General features: G+C 39.8%; 1 protein-coding gene across 1 annotated transcript in view; it reads right to left on the bottom strand.

Annotated features, from left to right (window-relative positions):
• Nucleotides 1-3,722: 3,722 nt before the first annotated feature.
• The window catches only part of SNTN (sentan, cilia apical structure protein), a 25,805-nt gene continuing 13,637 nt past the window's right edge, over nucleotides 3,723-15,890 (bottom strand). The window contains exons 3-4 of the mRNA XM_006893866.1: nucleotides 9,382-9,521; nucleotides 3,723-3,881 (exon numbers count right to left, since the gene is read on the bottom strand). Coding sequence (XP_006893928.1) covers nucleotides 3,723-3,881; nucleotides 9,382-9,521 — 299 coding nt within the window. The remainder of the gene's footprint in view (nucleotides 3,882-9,381; nucleotides 9,522-15,890) is intronic.

Raw genomic sequence — 15,890 nt, 5'->3', positions numbered from 1 at the left:
GGAGGGGAGAGGAGAGGAGAGGAGAGGAGAGGAGAGGAGAGATTCTATAATTGATATTCCCCAGAGAGGAGCTGTGATTTTCCCATCTGGAATGGATTTTTCAAAAAGTCTTACTGGGAGCCCACCAGGTTGGAATGGCTCCAAGACTCCTCATCACATCATTGGCAAGAGCCTCTTTTCTTCACAGAAAGGTGTGAATTTGACCTTTTCTTTGGTCACCAAGGTTGCCATATTCAGCTACTTATAAGTGAGACCCAAAGGGCTTTGAGGAGGAGCAGCCCACAGAGTTCTATTTGAAGAATGCCAAATGGTACTCCTGGACCCAGCTGGTACTTCTCTCTTGCACAGTGCCTGGAATGTGTACAGCTATATTTGTTGAGTTATAATATAATTGCTTACAACAGAATCTGATATATATATATATATATTTAAAAGAAGGATAATAACAAGGTTTTTGGAGAGGAAAGAAAACTCTCAAACCTGCTAGCTGTGCCATTGAGCAAGTCCATATCCTCGGGTTTCAGTTTCCTCATCTGGAGAATGAAACCAATTATAGTATCTACTTCACAGGAGAGAGTTAAAAGAGTTAGTATTTCTGAATCCTACATAGTATTGACCCTGGGTTTATTTTAATTTGCCTAAAAAAATAAGAAAGAAATGTTGCCCTATTGTTCTTCCTTCCCACATGCCCAATCAATTCTAGGAAACAGCTCTTACAAGGAAGACTTTGAAAGCTTAACATAATGAATATCCTTTAATCTCACCTCCTCCTATCACTGGTTTTCTTTTGTCAAATAATTCTGTTTGAATGCCTCTGCTAAACACGTCTGCTTCCAGTTAAATGGTATAGGAGAGAAAAGCTTGGGACTCTCCCTTATGTTTTATATAATGTTTTAGATTTAGAAACTGTGAGATTTGGCAAGAAGGGAGGACCGAAGTGTTGAGTCGTGGTCTCTTTGGGACATTACAGGATGAGATAATGCTTCATCCACCAGGGGTGAGGGGCTCTCTCCTGAAATAGGTGAGATTGACCCTGTTGGACCAGGAAGAGAATGGAAAATGCAGGAGGGGACTTGTGACTTTTCAACAGCAAACAATAATTACATATTTATTTTACAATGGATAAAATGTCTTTGTGAAAGTTAGTCAGTACCAAAGATTTAGACATTGACCAGGATCTTGACTCCTAAGTTGTGAAGAATGACTAATATTATTGAAAATCCTCTACGTATGTTGGTATATTGCCCACACAAACATATGTATATATTATGCTTAGACGCTCTGATAATGCATTGGTTAAACTTTTGGCTGTGAACCAAAAAGTTGACCTATCAAGGTCACCAGCCACCACCACCATGAGGCAGAAAAGGCCCAATTATCTTCCCCTGTGAAAATTACGGTCCAGGAAACCCTATGAAGCAGTTGTCCTCCATAATAGTGGCTTTTGAGTTGTGATCAATTCAATGACAAACAACTTCATATTTATAGAAATTCAACTTAGGAATGCCATTGGCGATGTCTTGCTATGTGGCCACTTTTAGATCATAATCTCAAAGGGTTTTTAGTTAAAGTATAGCTAGAGATTATAAAGATATTGTTTTGGGGGTTTCAAAAGTCATATTTAGTTACATATTTGCATCAAGAGTAGCCTTTACCTCAACTCAAACTATCAGAACCTCCCTTCTGAGGACAGTGCAATTTCTGAGATGTCTTTGAATATTTCTTAAGCTTTCACAGAAATAACTGAAGCTACATCAGCAATGGGGACACTGCATGAGTATCCTATGCCTGAAAGAGCTGCAAGCTGTCTCCTACAGAGAAGTTTACATTAATTTTTTTTAGCATACATTTCTAAGTAGGTTTGACTTTTGGTTTGGTTTACAAACATTTCACAAATGTATACAGTTCTAACATCAACATAGAGAGTGATCAGTTGGCCTAGTGGACAGAAGGTGATGCTACCAAGCCAAAGGTGGGTGACTTTTAATCCACTGCCCCAAGGCCTATTTCTCATTGTTTTTGTTCAAACATTCTTCTAGGTTGTGTAGCCCTGGTGTCCACTTGCCGTACAGGGGTAACTTGTGGTTGCTGTGAAGCTGAACACTGTGATGCTGATGAGTCAAATGTGATAATGGTTACCCATGGTGGGCAGTGTTTGGTGGAGCTCCCGGATTAAAACAAGCTTGGAAGCAGGAGTGGCATCCACTTCCATAATAGCTTAACTCGGGAAAACCTACGAACCTGGAGAAAGGACAAAAGTCACACAAGGTTTGAGAACTTTTGTTCATTGGGTCGCTATGAGTCTCCTACAACTCATTGGCACTTAACAACAAAAACAACAACATACAGTTCTATAAACCTTACCATAGCAAGACTGAGAATATTTCCATCCTCCCCAAAGTTCCCTTGTGCCCATTTTTGGACAACTTCACCTTTCCCTGGAGACTGTTCATAGCAGTCAGGGGTCTACTCTTCTTTCCTACGGTCTTGCATTTTACATAATGGCATTCAAACATCTGTGATCTTAACTCAGGTCCAGGGATAAGCTCCTTAAGATCCTGCAGCTCTTATTACAATTATAGTCATGTCGCTGCTGTTGTTGTGCCATCAAGTCACCAATAACTCATAGTGACTCTCTGTACAACAGCTCTGAAGACTGCCTGTCCTGAGCCAGTCTCACTGACGTCAACATACTACACTTTATAAATGACAAATTAATAAAACATACAACCTCCATCTCTTCTGCTGGCTTTAACTTATGTAGAAACCCTGGTTTGTCTAGTGGGGTCTTTACAATATCCCTAAAGCGTCCTTCATGAAGTACTCCACAAATACAATTATTGAATTACTTAATTAGTAATTGAATGACACCAAGAAGAGCACTCTAAGCAGCTATTTATGTGGCAAAAACAGTCTGATGTTTTATGGTATAAAGTCTTATAATATGTATGAAACACCCAGAGTTCTTACTAGTCAACATTTCCCGGAAAAGCCAAGTAAATTTTTGGCAAAATATTGACTTTTTAAAACAGTTTTCTTTTTATTGAGTGAAAGTTTACAAAGCAAATTACTTTTGAATCAAACACATTTTGTTTTATAGCAATGATTACAATATTCATAATGCAATTTCATCCTGCTTCCATGTAATTCTCATTTCCACTAATCCTTCTAGTCTATCTCTTCCTGCTTTCTGGGCTTTATCCTTGAGCAAATGATAATCTTATGACCTCATATGAATAGCTATTCTAAGGAAGCGATGCCTTCTTGGTGTTACTGGCAACTTTATAGGCCTGTCTATTGTTTGTTTGCAGGGAGCTTTGGTGGTCTAGTGATTGAGGATTTGCACTGCCAAACCAAAGGCAAGTGGTTTGAAGCCACCGACTGCTTTGAGGAAGAAAGATGGACCATCTCTTCCTGTGTGATTTACAGACTGAAAACCCACTGGAGGGTCAACTATGAGTTTGTTCTGACTCAAAGGCAAAAACAACAACAGCTTTGTTTGATTGAAAGTTAAACCATAGGAGAGGGTGTATGTGCGTGTGTGTGTCTGTGTGTCTGTGTGTATGGGGGTAGTGAGTAAAACTGATGTAAATGATTAGAAATCAGAACAATTCCAGGCAATCCTAGGTGCTTGGTCATTGTGTTAAATTAATTAAAAGACAGAAACTCATGACATATTTGTCACTTTGTCTTTATTTTGTCTTACTTCATTTTGGAAATGTTTATTCTGTGGTTTTTGCATTCCAAATCTTCTGCAGCAACTCTGACATTATGACGATGCTGAGAAGCAAGATCACAAAATCCTCAAAATCCAACTTATTTTCTATGTACTCTTCAAGTTCAGAGAGGATCTCTTTGTATTTTGGTTTGGTTTCTTGTCCCTGTAAGAACAAAGCAAAGTAAGTAAAACCCAATTCACAGTGACAGCTTGTTTACAGACACACACATTAATGAACATATTCATGGAAATCACACTGCTTCCAGTACTAACTACCAGGCACTGGGCTAAATAATTTTATTAACCATCTAATTTAATCTTCACAGTAATCTTACTGAATTTTTATTATTGCTGTTCCCATTTTATAGATGTATTATCAGCTATTCAGTGAAAATTAAGGTACTTGGCTTGCAATGGGTAGATCGTGGTAGAACCTGAATTCTTAGGCTTTTCTGACTGATTCTGAGGAATCTCATCTCTTAACTACTGAGGTATCTTTTCCTCTATGAACATAGTTATGGTAATGCTTTCAGATGTTCAAAATAATATTACTTAGTAAGAATCGCTGATGGCATAATGCCAGCTCTGATGGCATGGTCTGCAGGGAGTTGTAGTACGCACCCAAAGACTGCACCTCTTTGCTGGTTTTAATCCACTAATGGGTCCTCAGGAGAAAGATAGGCAGTCATCTCCCCCCTTGTGATTTATAGCCTCAAAAACCCATTAGAGGGTCAGGTATAAGTTGGTTCCAACTCCACGGCAATGAGTTGAGTTGAGGTAGGACAAACAACCTCTAATAAAAATTTTGCCAGTTCAAACCAGTCCAGCCTCTCCAAAGGAAAGTCGTGAAGAACTGTTTCTGAAAACATTATAGTCTATAAAACCCTAAGAGAAAATTCCAGTCCCCTATATGGGGTCGCTGAGCTTTATCTGACTTAACTGCACGCAACAACAAAAACACCTTCACTATGGGAAGTGGCTACTTCATATTCATGTCAACAGTAACACTATTCAGGATTACAGAATAACAGCTGCTGGGTACGTGTTTGGGGTGATTGTTGAATATTTAATTTGCCTGCTAAAGGAAATATTGATCAGTCAGTTTAATTAAAAGTAACACAGGATCTCATTACTTGTACATAAAAAGAGTTTAATTTCATTTTCAAATAACCGGGGACATTCAAAACATCAAGGTCATTTGATCCACTACTGGATTGAGCCATAGTTATATTAAGTTCAACCAGAAATGCTCACCCGTGTGCCAGCCATCAAATGCTGTCATGGCAATGACTAAGAATTTTGATGATGATGGCATATTCTGCTTGCAGGCTTCTCCTCGTCTTTGTTTTTCCAGATTAGTCACCCATATAGAAACAGGTTAAGGGATTTCCAGTCCCTCTCCCCACATTCCAGGAGAATGATTCCAAGCTAGTGATTGGACAACGTTACCAATAGAATTGCTCACTGTTTTCTCAGAAAGCTGAGATGGGTGTAGGTCTTCTTTCACTTTTCCATGTAATGTAAGAACAGGAAACTGACCTAAGCTCAGCCCTCTTGAAACACTACCAATCATCTTGTCTTATATCATATTAGAAGTGCCTTTGGATGCTCTGTTCTATTGTATTTAACTGACTATTGTTATTGTGTACTGTCAAGTCAGAACTGACTCAAAAGGTGATCCTTCAGTGGGGTTTTCAGAGGCTGCACTCACGCAGGAGAAGACTGTCCATTTTTCTTCCACAGAGCAGCTGGTAGATTTGAACTGCACGCCTTTGTATTGGTGGCGCAGCTCATTACTAAACAGAATCATGTGACCCAGAGTAAATTGTGCTCCTCAGGATTTTCAGTGGCTGATTCTTAGGAAGTAGATTTCCAATTCTTTCTTTTCAAATGTGCCTGGTTGTAGTCTAACTTCCATCTTTAGTCTAATAGCTGAGTACATTAATCATTTGCATCAACTGGGATGTTAATAGGCAGCTCTGATGGCCTAGTGGAAAGAAGCTGAGATGCAATCCCGAAGTCATGCAGTTTGAATCTACCAGTTGCACCTCAGGAGAATGGGCAATTAACTAGCTCTGAAAACCCAGTGGAGAATCAGCTATGGGTCAATTCTGACCCTGTGACATGCAAAAACAACAGCAAGGATGTTAGTAACCAATGACTTGTGTTTGGACACTCGGGAAATGAGATGTTCCTCACAGAGGGCAGTCCTGAGCCTAAAGGTTCAGTTCAGTTTACTGGAGATTTACTCACTGGCATGTTAAGAGAAAGCCCAGTAAGAGATGAACTTGGCCTTATTATCTTTTGTCATTGACTTTAAAAAAATGCTGATTTATTTACAAAGTTTGAATACATTGTTTTCATGCAAGATCTTTCCCATTTCCTTCAAGAACATGGAAACAGCCCACGTGTCATTGACTCTTGATCTTGGATCAGTCTTAGAAAATCTCACAGATGAATGGTTGGTCTAAGGAAGTAGCCAGAACTTACATGTTCACTGAGTGAAGTTAAACTACTGCTATAGGTACTGAGAATACCTTAGGATGAACTGTCATTTAGAGTGCCCTAGAATCTCTTGCCTCTTGCAGAGGGGCATTTCACTGGAGTCTGGGTGTGTCTGATGCTAGTAAGATGCTAGTGGAATTGTCTACATTTCTGGGGCTTAGCCTGAATGTAGGGACACAGAAGATATCTTTCCTAATTAAATTTCTTTTTAATATATTTCCTGTGACATCCTCAGAGGGATGATGAACAAAATCAAGGTGATTGATCCACTAGGCTACTAGACCACTTGCTGAAAGCTCACAGGGAAGACATGTGCAGCCAGTGTTACAAGTGCTGCCTTTGCTGCGGGATTTGCATCATAAAGGATTTGTTCACCCCTCCTTCCTCTGAAGACTCCTCAAAGCTTTTTATCTCACATAATATTCTGTCTGATAGTTCTGCCTGAAGAATATAGCTTTCCTTAGAAAAACTGTTGCAAAAATAATACGTGTTTAGTATGGAAAATTTAGAAAAAATATGTTTAAAAAGTAGATGGTAAAAATAACTCCACAGTTCAAAGATAGCTAACTACAATTAACACTTCTTTCCAGTAATTTCCTACATATCCCACTGCAGACACACACACACACACACACACACACACACACACACACGCACACGCACACACGCACACGCACACACACACAGACACACACTCCTACTCCACATAGTTTTTAAATAATTATATACTGACAGAAAGTTCTGTTCTCTATACAGCTTTTCCTGTGTAGCTAACATCTATTCAATTGTATATAAAAAGAAACACTGATGGCCTAGAGGGTAGGGAGTTGACTGTTGACCCAAAGGCATGTGGTTTGAATTTACTAGCTATTACTTAGGAGAAATATGGACAAACCAATGGAGAGTCAGCTATGAGTGAAAGTGAATATTTTAAATTAACAAGGGCAATGAGTGAGGGTGAGTACTAAACACACACACACCCAAATACTTTTAAAAATAGAACTACAAAGCTTTCTTTCTTTGAACATAGACCTTTAATTTTTTCTTTCTCTACTTTACCAATCAATATTAGTAATTTAAACTCTGTGTGAGGCTCTCTTTTCTTTTTATATATTTGCTCTAGTGTCTCCAAAAGCATGATCACACACTGCTGATAGAATATAACACAAGTAAAGTACTACAAGAACCGCCACTGCCCATGGGTCCATCTGACTCATTCAGACCCCACAGGACAAGAGTGGAATTGCTCTATGGGGTTTCCAAGGCTAGAATCTTCCCTGGACTAGACTACTACATCTTTCTCCCACAGATCAGCTAGTGGGTTTCAACTGTCAACCTTTTTAATCAACTTAATTGATTTAACCACAGTGCCATCAAAGACCTATGATATAACATTAGATATTAAAAAGAATTCTAACTCATAGCTTTCTTCTTTCACCTGCTACATTACCTGGTAATTCTTTTAAAATAAGTTTAACATTAAAAAAAATTCCATTTTTGGGGGGGTGATAGGTGAATATGAGGGAAATATCAAACATAATTGAGCCCTGCTCCACTCTGGAAGTCAGCTGGCTGATTGGCGGGATGGCTGACATCTCGATGGCTTCTTGACTTGGTGGCAGTCAAGACAAGTGAAGTTTCTGGGGTCCTTTTTGCTGTGTGTTACCGAGCTTTTTACCCTTCAAAAGTGGGTGGGCAGCCCAGAGCCTTAAACCAAGGGGAAGTAAGGGCGGAGCCTGCAGAGCTTGCTCCAGGCAGTAGCTTTTGATGATACATTCTTCTAGGTCATGTAGCCCTGGTGTGTCCACATGCTGGACAGAGGTAACTTGTGGTCACTGTGAAGCTGAACACTGTGACACAGACATGTCAAATGCGATAATGGTTACCCATGGTGGACAGTGTTTGGTGGCACTCCCTGATTAACACAAGCTTGGAAGCAGGAGTGGCATCCACTTCCATAAATAGCTTGCCTCAGGAAACCCTATGAACCTGGAGAAAGGATAAAAGCCACGCAAGTGTCGAAGACTTTTGTTCACAGGGTTGCTATGAGTCGCTTACAACTCAATGACAACAACAGCAACAACAATTGAGTCCTAGGCTTCTGGGGTCAGTACAAGGAACAACTAGCAATCTAACAGAGTAAACAAGTAAGTAAGAAGTAGTAAAAAAATATTCAAAGTGCTTTAAGAAAGTAGGTGAAGTAGAACTGAGAGGCTTTCCTGGGGGATGATCTAAGAAGGGCCCCTAGGAAATGAAATGATAGGTGGAGATCTAAAGAATGAGTGGGAAAGTAGCAGGATGCAAGAAGCTACAGGTGTGGACAATGGCAGTTTCATGCAGAAGAAAAGACATGTACAAAGGCCGGGAGGCAGGTCAAAGACCTGGGAGGTCAGGACTGACTTGGAGGAAGGGAAAGTGACAGTTGAGAGATGAGGTTGGGGAGGTGGGAAGAAGCCAAATCTTACAGAGGCACAACCTGAAGACAAGAGGAAGTCACAGATCCTTTCTAAATCCACTACTAACAGATCAGACCAGCTGTTGAGTAGACAACAGACTAGGACAGACAGAGGACAGAGGAGGAGGAAGTGACTGTGTGGCAGTGATTCACACTGAAGCTGTTGATACCGGGGAGCAGGGTGGTGAAAATGGGGAGGACTGAATACATAAAAGAGATGCTTGTAAGTGAGCTTCAACAGAATCTGACCATTGCCTGACTTGTGAAAGCTGAAGAACCAAAGGAAACAACAATGAAAATGGGTGGTGGTCCTATTGCCGTAGTTATTGTGTGCCATCAAGTCAGAACCTACCCATAGCTGACCTTCCAGTGGATTTTCAGAAGCACTTAACTGTGTGGGAGGAGATTGCCCATCCTTCTCCCATGGAGCAGCTGGTAGAATGGAACTGTATGCCTTTGGGACTGCAGCATAGCTTCTTCCCACTAGGCCACCAGAGCTCCCTTTCTCCCTTGCCATAGGTTAAGAAGAAAAGAAGCAGGTATGCATGAGGTGGAGTGAAGTGAGAAGTCATGACAAGTTCACCCTAGGAGTCAATCAACATTTGCAAAGCCACATGGAGGTGGCCTCAATCTGATGTTGTTGGCTCTTCCCACCAACCATGTAGAGTGACTCCTCTTTCTTCATGCATGTTAATCTCCTTACCTCGGTGAAATTTCCAAACTGGGTGTGAAGCAGATTTTTGGCAGTAGCTTTTCTAAGTTTACCATCAGGATCAGAAGAGTTTCTGAAAATCAAGGCTATGGTGGCCATGGCCTTCTCCAGATCTGAGCCTTTCTGTAGAGCTGTGAGAGAAAAAAGGGGTACAGTTGCCACTTCAGTTAGAATAACCTTTCTCAGGGATCTCTGGCGGCCTAATGGCAAGAAGGTGAACTGCAATCCCAGAGGCGTGTGGTCTGAATCCACCAGATGCTCTGCTGGAGAAGGAGGGGCAATCTCCTCCTGTACCTGTCAGATCTGATTTGAAGGTACACACACACACATACACAAATAATAATAATAAAATAAATTTTAAAAAAGAATATACTTTTCCAAACACAGAGTTGCACCTTCCAAAAGTACGTGGGGAATAGGCTTGAAGGTTGTCTGTCAATGTGATCCTGTCTTTAGCTCTTTTGCCTCCTGTCTGGGAATGAGATATGATGGTGTAGAATCCAGGTTCTTTAAACAGTAGAAACTAAAAACTCCCTTGGAAGCAGTTACAGTGAGTGGAATTAAGGTGGTTTGACTTGTGATCTTAGGAAAATACTTTGTCTTTAAGCCTTGGTTTCTGATGTGGAAGACATGTGATTTACAAATATTGTCTTCTGGTCTCTATATTGTATTTACATCCTCATAATGAGGTTTTTACCAGAGGAAATGTTTTCAATTTTGATAATGACCAATTTATCAATTTTTTTCTTTTTGTTCGAGGTTTTCTTCTATATTTTTATTTTCTGGGTCTTTCCCCTCAAAAAGCTCATAGTTCTACATTTCATATTCAACTGTGTTAATTTTTTAATTAGATGTGAGAACTAGGTAGGCTAAAGGTTGTTTTCGGTGTGCATAACCATTTATTTCAGCACTGAATTGTTTATTTGCCTTTGTCAAAATTTAGATACGTATATTTGTAAAAGTTCAAGAACCTTTGCTGGGTTCTCTTGTTCTTTCCACTGATTTATGTCTATACTATTGTTAATACCAAAGTATCTTTATTAGTATTGCTGTTGGGGTGTGCTGTCTACATGGAGCCAACTCATAGCTGACCCCCTGGTTTTCAGAAGCTGCCAATTATGGGGGAGGGGACTGTGCATCTTTCTCCCATGGAACAGCTGCTGGATACAAACTGTCTGCCATTGGGCTGGCAGTGAACTCCTTACTCCGAGGTCCCCAGGTTCCCTTTAATTAATATTGTTAGATACCATCAAGTTGAGAATTACTCATAGCAACCCTATGAACAATGGTTCTGAACCTTGTCCTATCCTCTACCATCCTTAGCATCTCTGACATATATGAGCCCATTGCTGCAGTCACTGTGTCAATCCATCTCATTAAGGATCTCCCTCTCTAAGGAATGGTCCCTCTTAACAACATGCCCAAAGTATGTCGCCATTCTTGCCTCTAATGATTATATAGTATGTACTTTTTACATTAACATGCATTAAAGAATCAGTATCATTACATATTATATATTATTGATATACAATATAATTAGTTTATACATATTATGTACAGGAATTTATTGTGGTTTTGGTGAATTAGTAGTGGAGTCGTTAAAGCAATCAACTGCTAAACAGAAGGTGGGTTTATTTGCTCCCACCAGCTGCTCCATGGGAGAAGGATGAAGCAGTGTCCTTCCACAAAGATTGGAAACCCCATGGAGCAGGGCTGTTCTGTCCTAAAGGATTGCTTTGAACTTAAATTAGCTGAAAGGAAATGGTTAGGTTGTTTGTTTTGGGTTGTTTTATGTTTTTGGTTCTGGTAGGGTTTTTTTTTTGTGAGAGTTTACATAGTAACTTATGTTCTGATTTGACAATTTCTATGTAATTTTTTTGTTATAGTGTGTTGCTATACAGAGGTAACTTGTGGTTGCTGTGATGCTGAAGCCTGTGACAGTGATGTGCCAATCGTGGTAATGGGCACCCATGGTGGACAGTGTTGGCTGGAGCTTCCCGACGAAATCAAGCCTGGAAGCAGGAGCGGCATCCACTTCCAAAATGGCTTGCCTCAGGAAACTCTATGTACGAACAGTGCTCAGGCTGTTCATTCATAGGGTCGCTATGAGTCGACTACGACTCGATGACATTAAACAACAAACAACAACAATATTTTCAAAATGTGTCAATGATCTCTTTAAGTATGTGCTGGTTATGACATTTACAATAATCTATTTTCCCTGCCCCTTCTCATATCTGCTTTAGAATAAGTGTTAAGTTTTTGTTCTCATGTAGATGGTTTTTAAGACAACACTGAGTTAAAGGTTGTTAGATTCCATTGAGTCGAATACTACTCATAGCAACTGTATAAATAGCAGATCAAAACTGAGCCATTCTACTCCATTCTCAGGGTCTTCACCTTACACAATGAGTAGAATTAAGGTGGCTTGCCTTGTGATCTTGGGGAAACACTTTATGTCTTTAAACCTTGGTTTTCTGATGTGGAAGACATATGATTTACAAATATTGTCTCATAGACTCTACATTGTCTTTTCATCCTCGTAATGAGGTTTCTACCAGAGGAAAAGTTTTCAGTTTTTATAATGATCTATTTATTTTTTCCTTTGGTTCAAAATTTTCTTTTACATTTTTAATTTGTGGGTCTTTACCCCTCCACCCCGGCCCCCAAGAAAATCCCCCTTTCAATTCTACATTTCACATTCAACTGTGTTATTGGTTTGGCATTACTTTTTTAATTAAGTTCATTGGCACAGTCTCTATGCCAATTCATCTTATTGAGGGTCACCTTCCCCTTTGTTGACCTTTTCCATTATGATGGCTTTTCCCAAGGACTGGTCTCTCCTGAAAACCTGTCCAAAGTCTATGAGATGAAGTTTCATCGTTCTTTTTTCTAAGGAGCTGCCTGGTTGCACTTCTCAGATTTGCTTGTCCTTTTGGCGGTCCATGTACTCAGCACTCTTCACCAACATCACAGTTCAAAGGCATCAAGTTTTCTTTGATCTTCCCTATTCATTGTATAACTTTCAGATGCATAGGAAATGATTGAAAATGGAATACTACTCTGTTGTTTCATTAAAAGATGACTTTTGGTGGTAGTTTTGGTGTAAGTTTAGAGTGTATTATAGCAAAGCCTCAGAGAGTCCTCTGATGTCAACTGGTCCAGTTTGGTCTGGCTTTTAACAAGCATTGCAGTTTTGTGCTGTATTTTCTCATATTCTATCTGGAGTTGCCTACTGTAATCCTGGTCAGAATGGTCAGTAATGAGGGCCAATCACCATCTAATTCCATGCTCAGAACCACTTGTCTTCATTACCGTAACTATAGAGAGATCCTGGTGGCATGGTGTATAATGTACAGGACTGCTAACCGAAAGCTCAACAGTTGGAATCCACCATTTGCCCTCTGAGAGATAGATGAGCAGTCTCCTCCCATAAAGATTTACAGCCTCAGAAACCCAATCATGGGTCACTATGAGCTGGCACTCACTTGACAGCAGGAAGTATATGAACGATATGTTGTGATTGTTAGGTGCTGTTGAGCTGACTATAACTCAGAACCTAGCAATCAACAGATACGAACCTTGCCCCGATCCTGTGCCATCTTTACATGCTTTGATTCAAAGACTAAAGTTTTTATTACAGTCACCATGTCAATCTATCTTGTTGAACGTCTTCCTCTGACCTTCCACGTTTCCAAGCATGATGCCTTTATCTAACTACTTTCCTCTCCTGACAATATGCCCAAAATCTGTGAAATGAAATTTCACCAGCCTCGCCTTTAAGGAGCACCTTGGCTGCCTTTTCTCCAATACACACTTCTTTGTCCTTAAAGCAGTCCACAGGATATTCAGTATTCTTCAACATCACAGTTCAAAGCCATTAATTATTATTTTTTTGGTGAAATATATTATTTATTTTTAGAAATAATTTTAGAATTAATTTTAATGAATGTTTACAGAGATTGTGGATTTCCAAACATTCATTGTTGTATTTTTCTCCTTGCCCACCCCTCCCGCCAGTTCACTCTTCTCTTTAAAAAGTAAAAGAAAAATTATTTCATTGGTATAGAATACCCTCCCCTCCCTGAGCACACTCCCCTATGCAACCTTCATTCTGGACTCTTGTCATAATCATAATACCCAATTATGTATTGCTTTCAAACAGTTCTCTCCCTCATCTGTTTTAATACAGTATACATAATTTATCCAATTTTTCTCAGTGTCGCCTCAACCCTGATGTCAGTCCCGTTCTACAATAGCGGCACCATGCAGCACCTGTGGTTTTGTGACTGAGATATTTCACTCACCATAATGTCCTTCAAGGTCACCCATTTTGAATAATGTTGCACCAGTTCCTTGTTTTTCAATGTAGCATAGTATTCCATTATGTGAATGTACCACAGCTTCTCTATCCATTTGTTTGCCTATGGGCACCTGGTTGTTTCCAACTCTTTTCTATTGTGAACAAAGCCACAATAAACATAGATGTGCATATATCTGCCTAGGTGGCAGTTATGGTCTCTGTAGGGTATATTTCCAGTAGTGGAATTGCTGGGTCAAATGGTATTTCTATTTGCAACTTTTTGAGAGAGCACCATACAGCCTTCCATAGGGGTTACACCATTTTACACTTTCACCAACAGTGAATAAGGGTTCCAATTTCTCTGCAACCTCACCAGCATTTGTTGTGTGTTGCTCTGTTAAATTTTGCTATTCTTACTGGGGTGATCATCAGTTATTTTTGTGTTGTCATTATTCATTTTCTCTCTTTCAGAAGCACAAGAAGCAAGTCTTTAACTTGATGTCATTGCTCTTTTGCACTTTGGAGAGGTCTTCAACAGCATCTCTTCCCCCAAAGTACCATGGCTTTGAGTTCTTGACAGTTGCTACTTTAGTGCTGATTGTGGATCCAAATAAAATGAAATAATTGAAAACTTCAACCTATGAACGATACAGTGAGGCTTAGTGTGGAGGAAAGTGATCCTTGCCAATTCATTCTTCATACTTTGAAAAAAAAATATTATATCTATTCTAGGGACTTTTCCATCTCCTAGGGAACTCTGGTGACTTGTTTATAGGGAATTGTGCTTCTAACCTAAAGGAGGTCAGTTTAAACCTACAAGTGACTCTGCAGGAGAAATGTGGGCAAGAGCAATCCCTTCTTCAGCAATTACAGCCTCGAGAAACCTGCCAGAGCGTCAGCGATGAGTCAGCTCCAACGTGTTGGCAATGAATTTAAGTTCCTTCTAATACAAAGTTTAGAATATGCTTGTTTAAAAACTTTGTTATGGTTTTGACTAAAGTTGTGGTAAGCATTTAGGGGAAAACTGACATCCTTAATATGTTGATTCTTCTAACCCATAAGCAAATTGTTACACCATTTTATAAATGAGAGGGTATGAGCTCACTGACTACACATAAAAAGTGGAAGAACTGCCTTTTTAATCCATGTTGAAAACAAGCTTCATGAAGACAGAGTTGTTTGCCTGTCTCTGTTTCTGTTGAATTCTCAGCACAGTGCTTACAACGTGGCACTGATTGTCAACTATGTGCTGAATGCATACCTTCAGACCTGTACTCTTAACTGCCTACTTCATGATTGCATCTTTAATCTCTGATTTCCTAGTTCATTTTGCCCATCGACTTTGACCTGCCATTCCTGACTCTTATCTGCCCAGTGCCTGTCTTCTGTGTAGCTTAGAACTCCGGCTTCCAAGAATTCCACAAGTTTCTTTTTTATTTTCTCTACTATCCTTATACAACTCTGTTGCCCACCTCTGCCACACCCAGAAAATTCACTTTCAGAACTGGAAGAATACTCAGACACTTAAACAGATGAAAAGAAGTTATGATTATTATTTTTTTATTCATGAAAACACATGAAGATGGGCAGTCTGCTCCTGTAAAGATTGCTGGGTTGCAGTAGTGTTAACTCCAACTAATAGGGACCTTATTTACAACAAAATGGAATACTGCCTGACCTCGTGCCACCCTTATATGGAAGAACACGCAAAGATCTGGACATCTTGTGGAGAACATTCCGTATCCAGACATTTTCCAACCTTCTGAGGGAGTTTTGACTTGATTGCTCTTCAGATGAGGACACCACCCTCTCTTAAAAAAAACACAAATAAAAACAACACAAAACAAAACATGCATTGCCTTCCCCTCTCCAAGACTGTAGAACAGCTTATGCTACAGTGAAAGCAGAAGTAGAAAAAGTTATAAAAATGCACCACAACAAGATAAAGGTAAATAATCCAATAGAAAAATGGGCACAGGATATGAACAGACACTTCACTGAAGAAGTGTCAGATGGCACATGAAGAAATGTTCAAAATCCCTAGCTCTAAGAGAGATGCAAATCAAAACAACTATGAGATATTATCTCACCCCAGTCAGAATAGCAAAATTTAACAGAACAGAAAGCAACAAATGCTGGCGAGGTTGCGGGGAAACCGGAACCCTTACTCACTACTGGTGGGAGTGCAAAATGGTGC

This window comes from Elephantulus edwardii, unplaced genomic scaffold (genome assembly GCF_000299155.1).
Source record: "Elephantulus edwardii isolate Elephantulus edwardi_28Jun2011 unplaced genomic scaffold, EleEdw1.0 scaffold00132, whole genome shotgun sequence".
Classification (NCBI taxonomy): domain Eukaryota; kingdom Metazoa; phylum Chordata; class Mammalia; order Macroscelidea; family Macroscelididae; genus Elephantulus; species Elephantulus edwardii.
The sequence above is the reverse complement of the archived record's forward strand: the minus strand, read 5'-3'. Positions and strand labels throughout refer to the sequence as shown.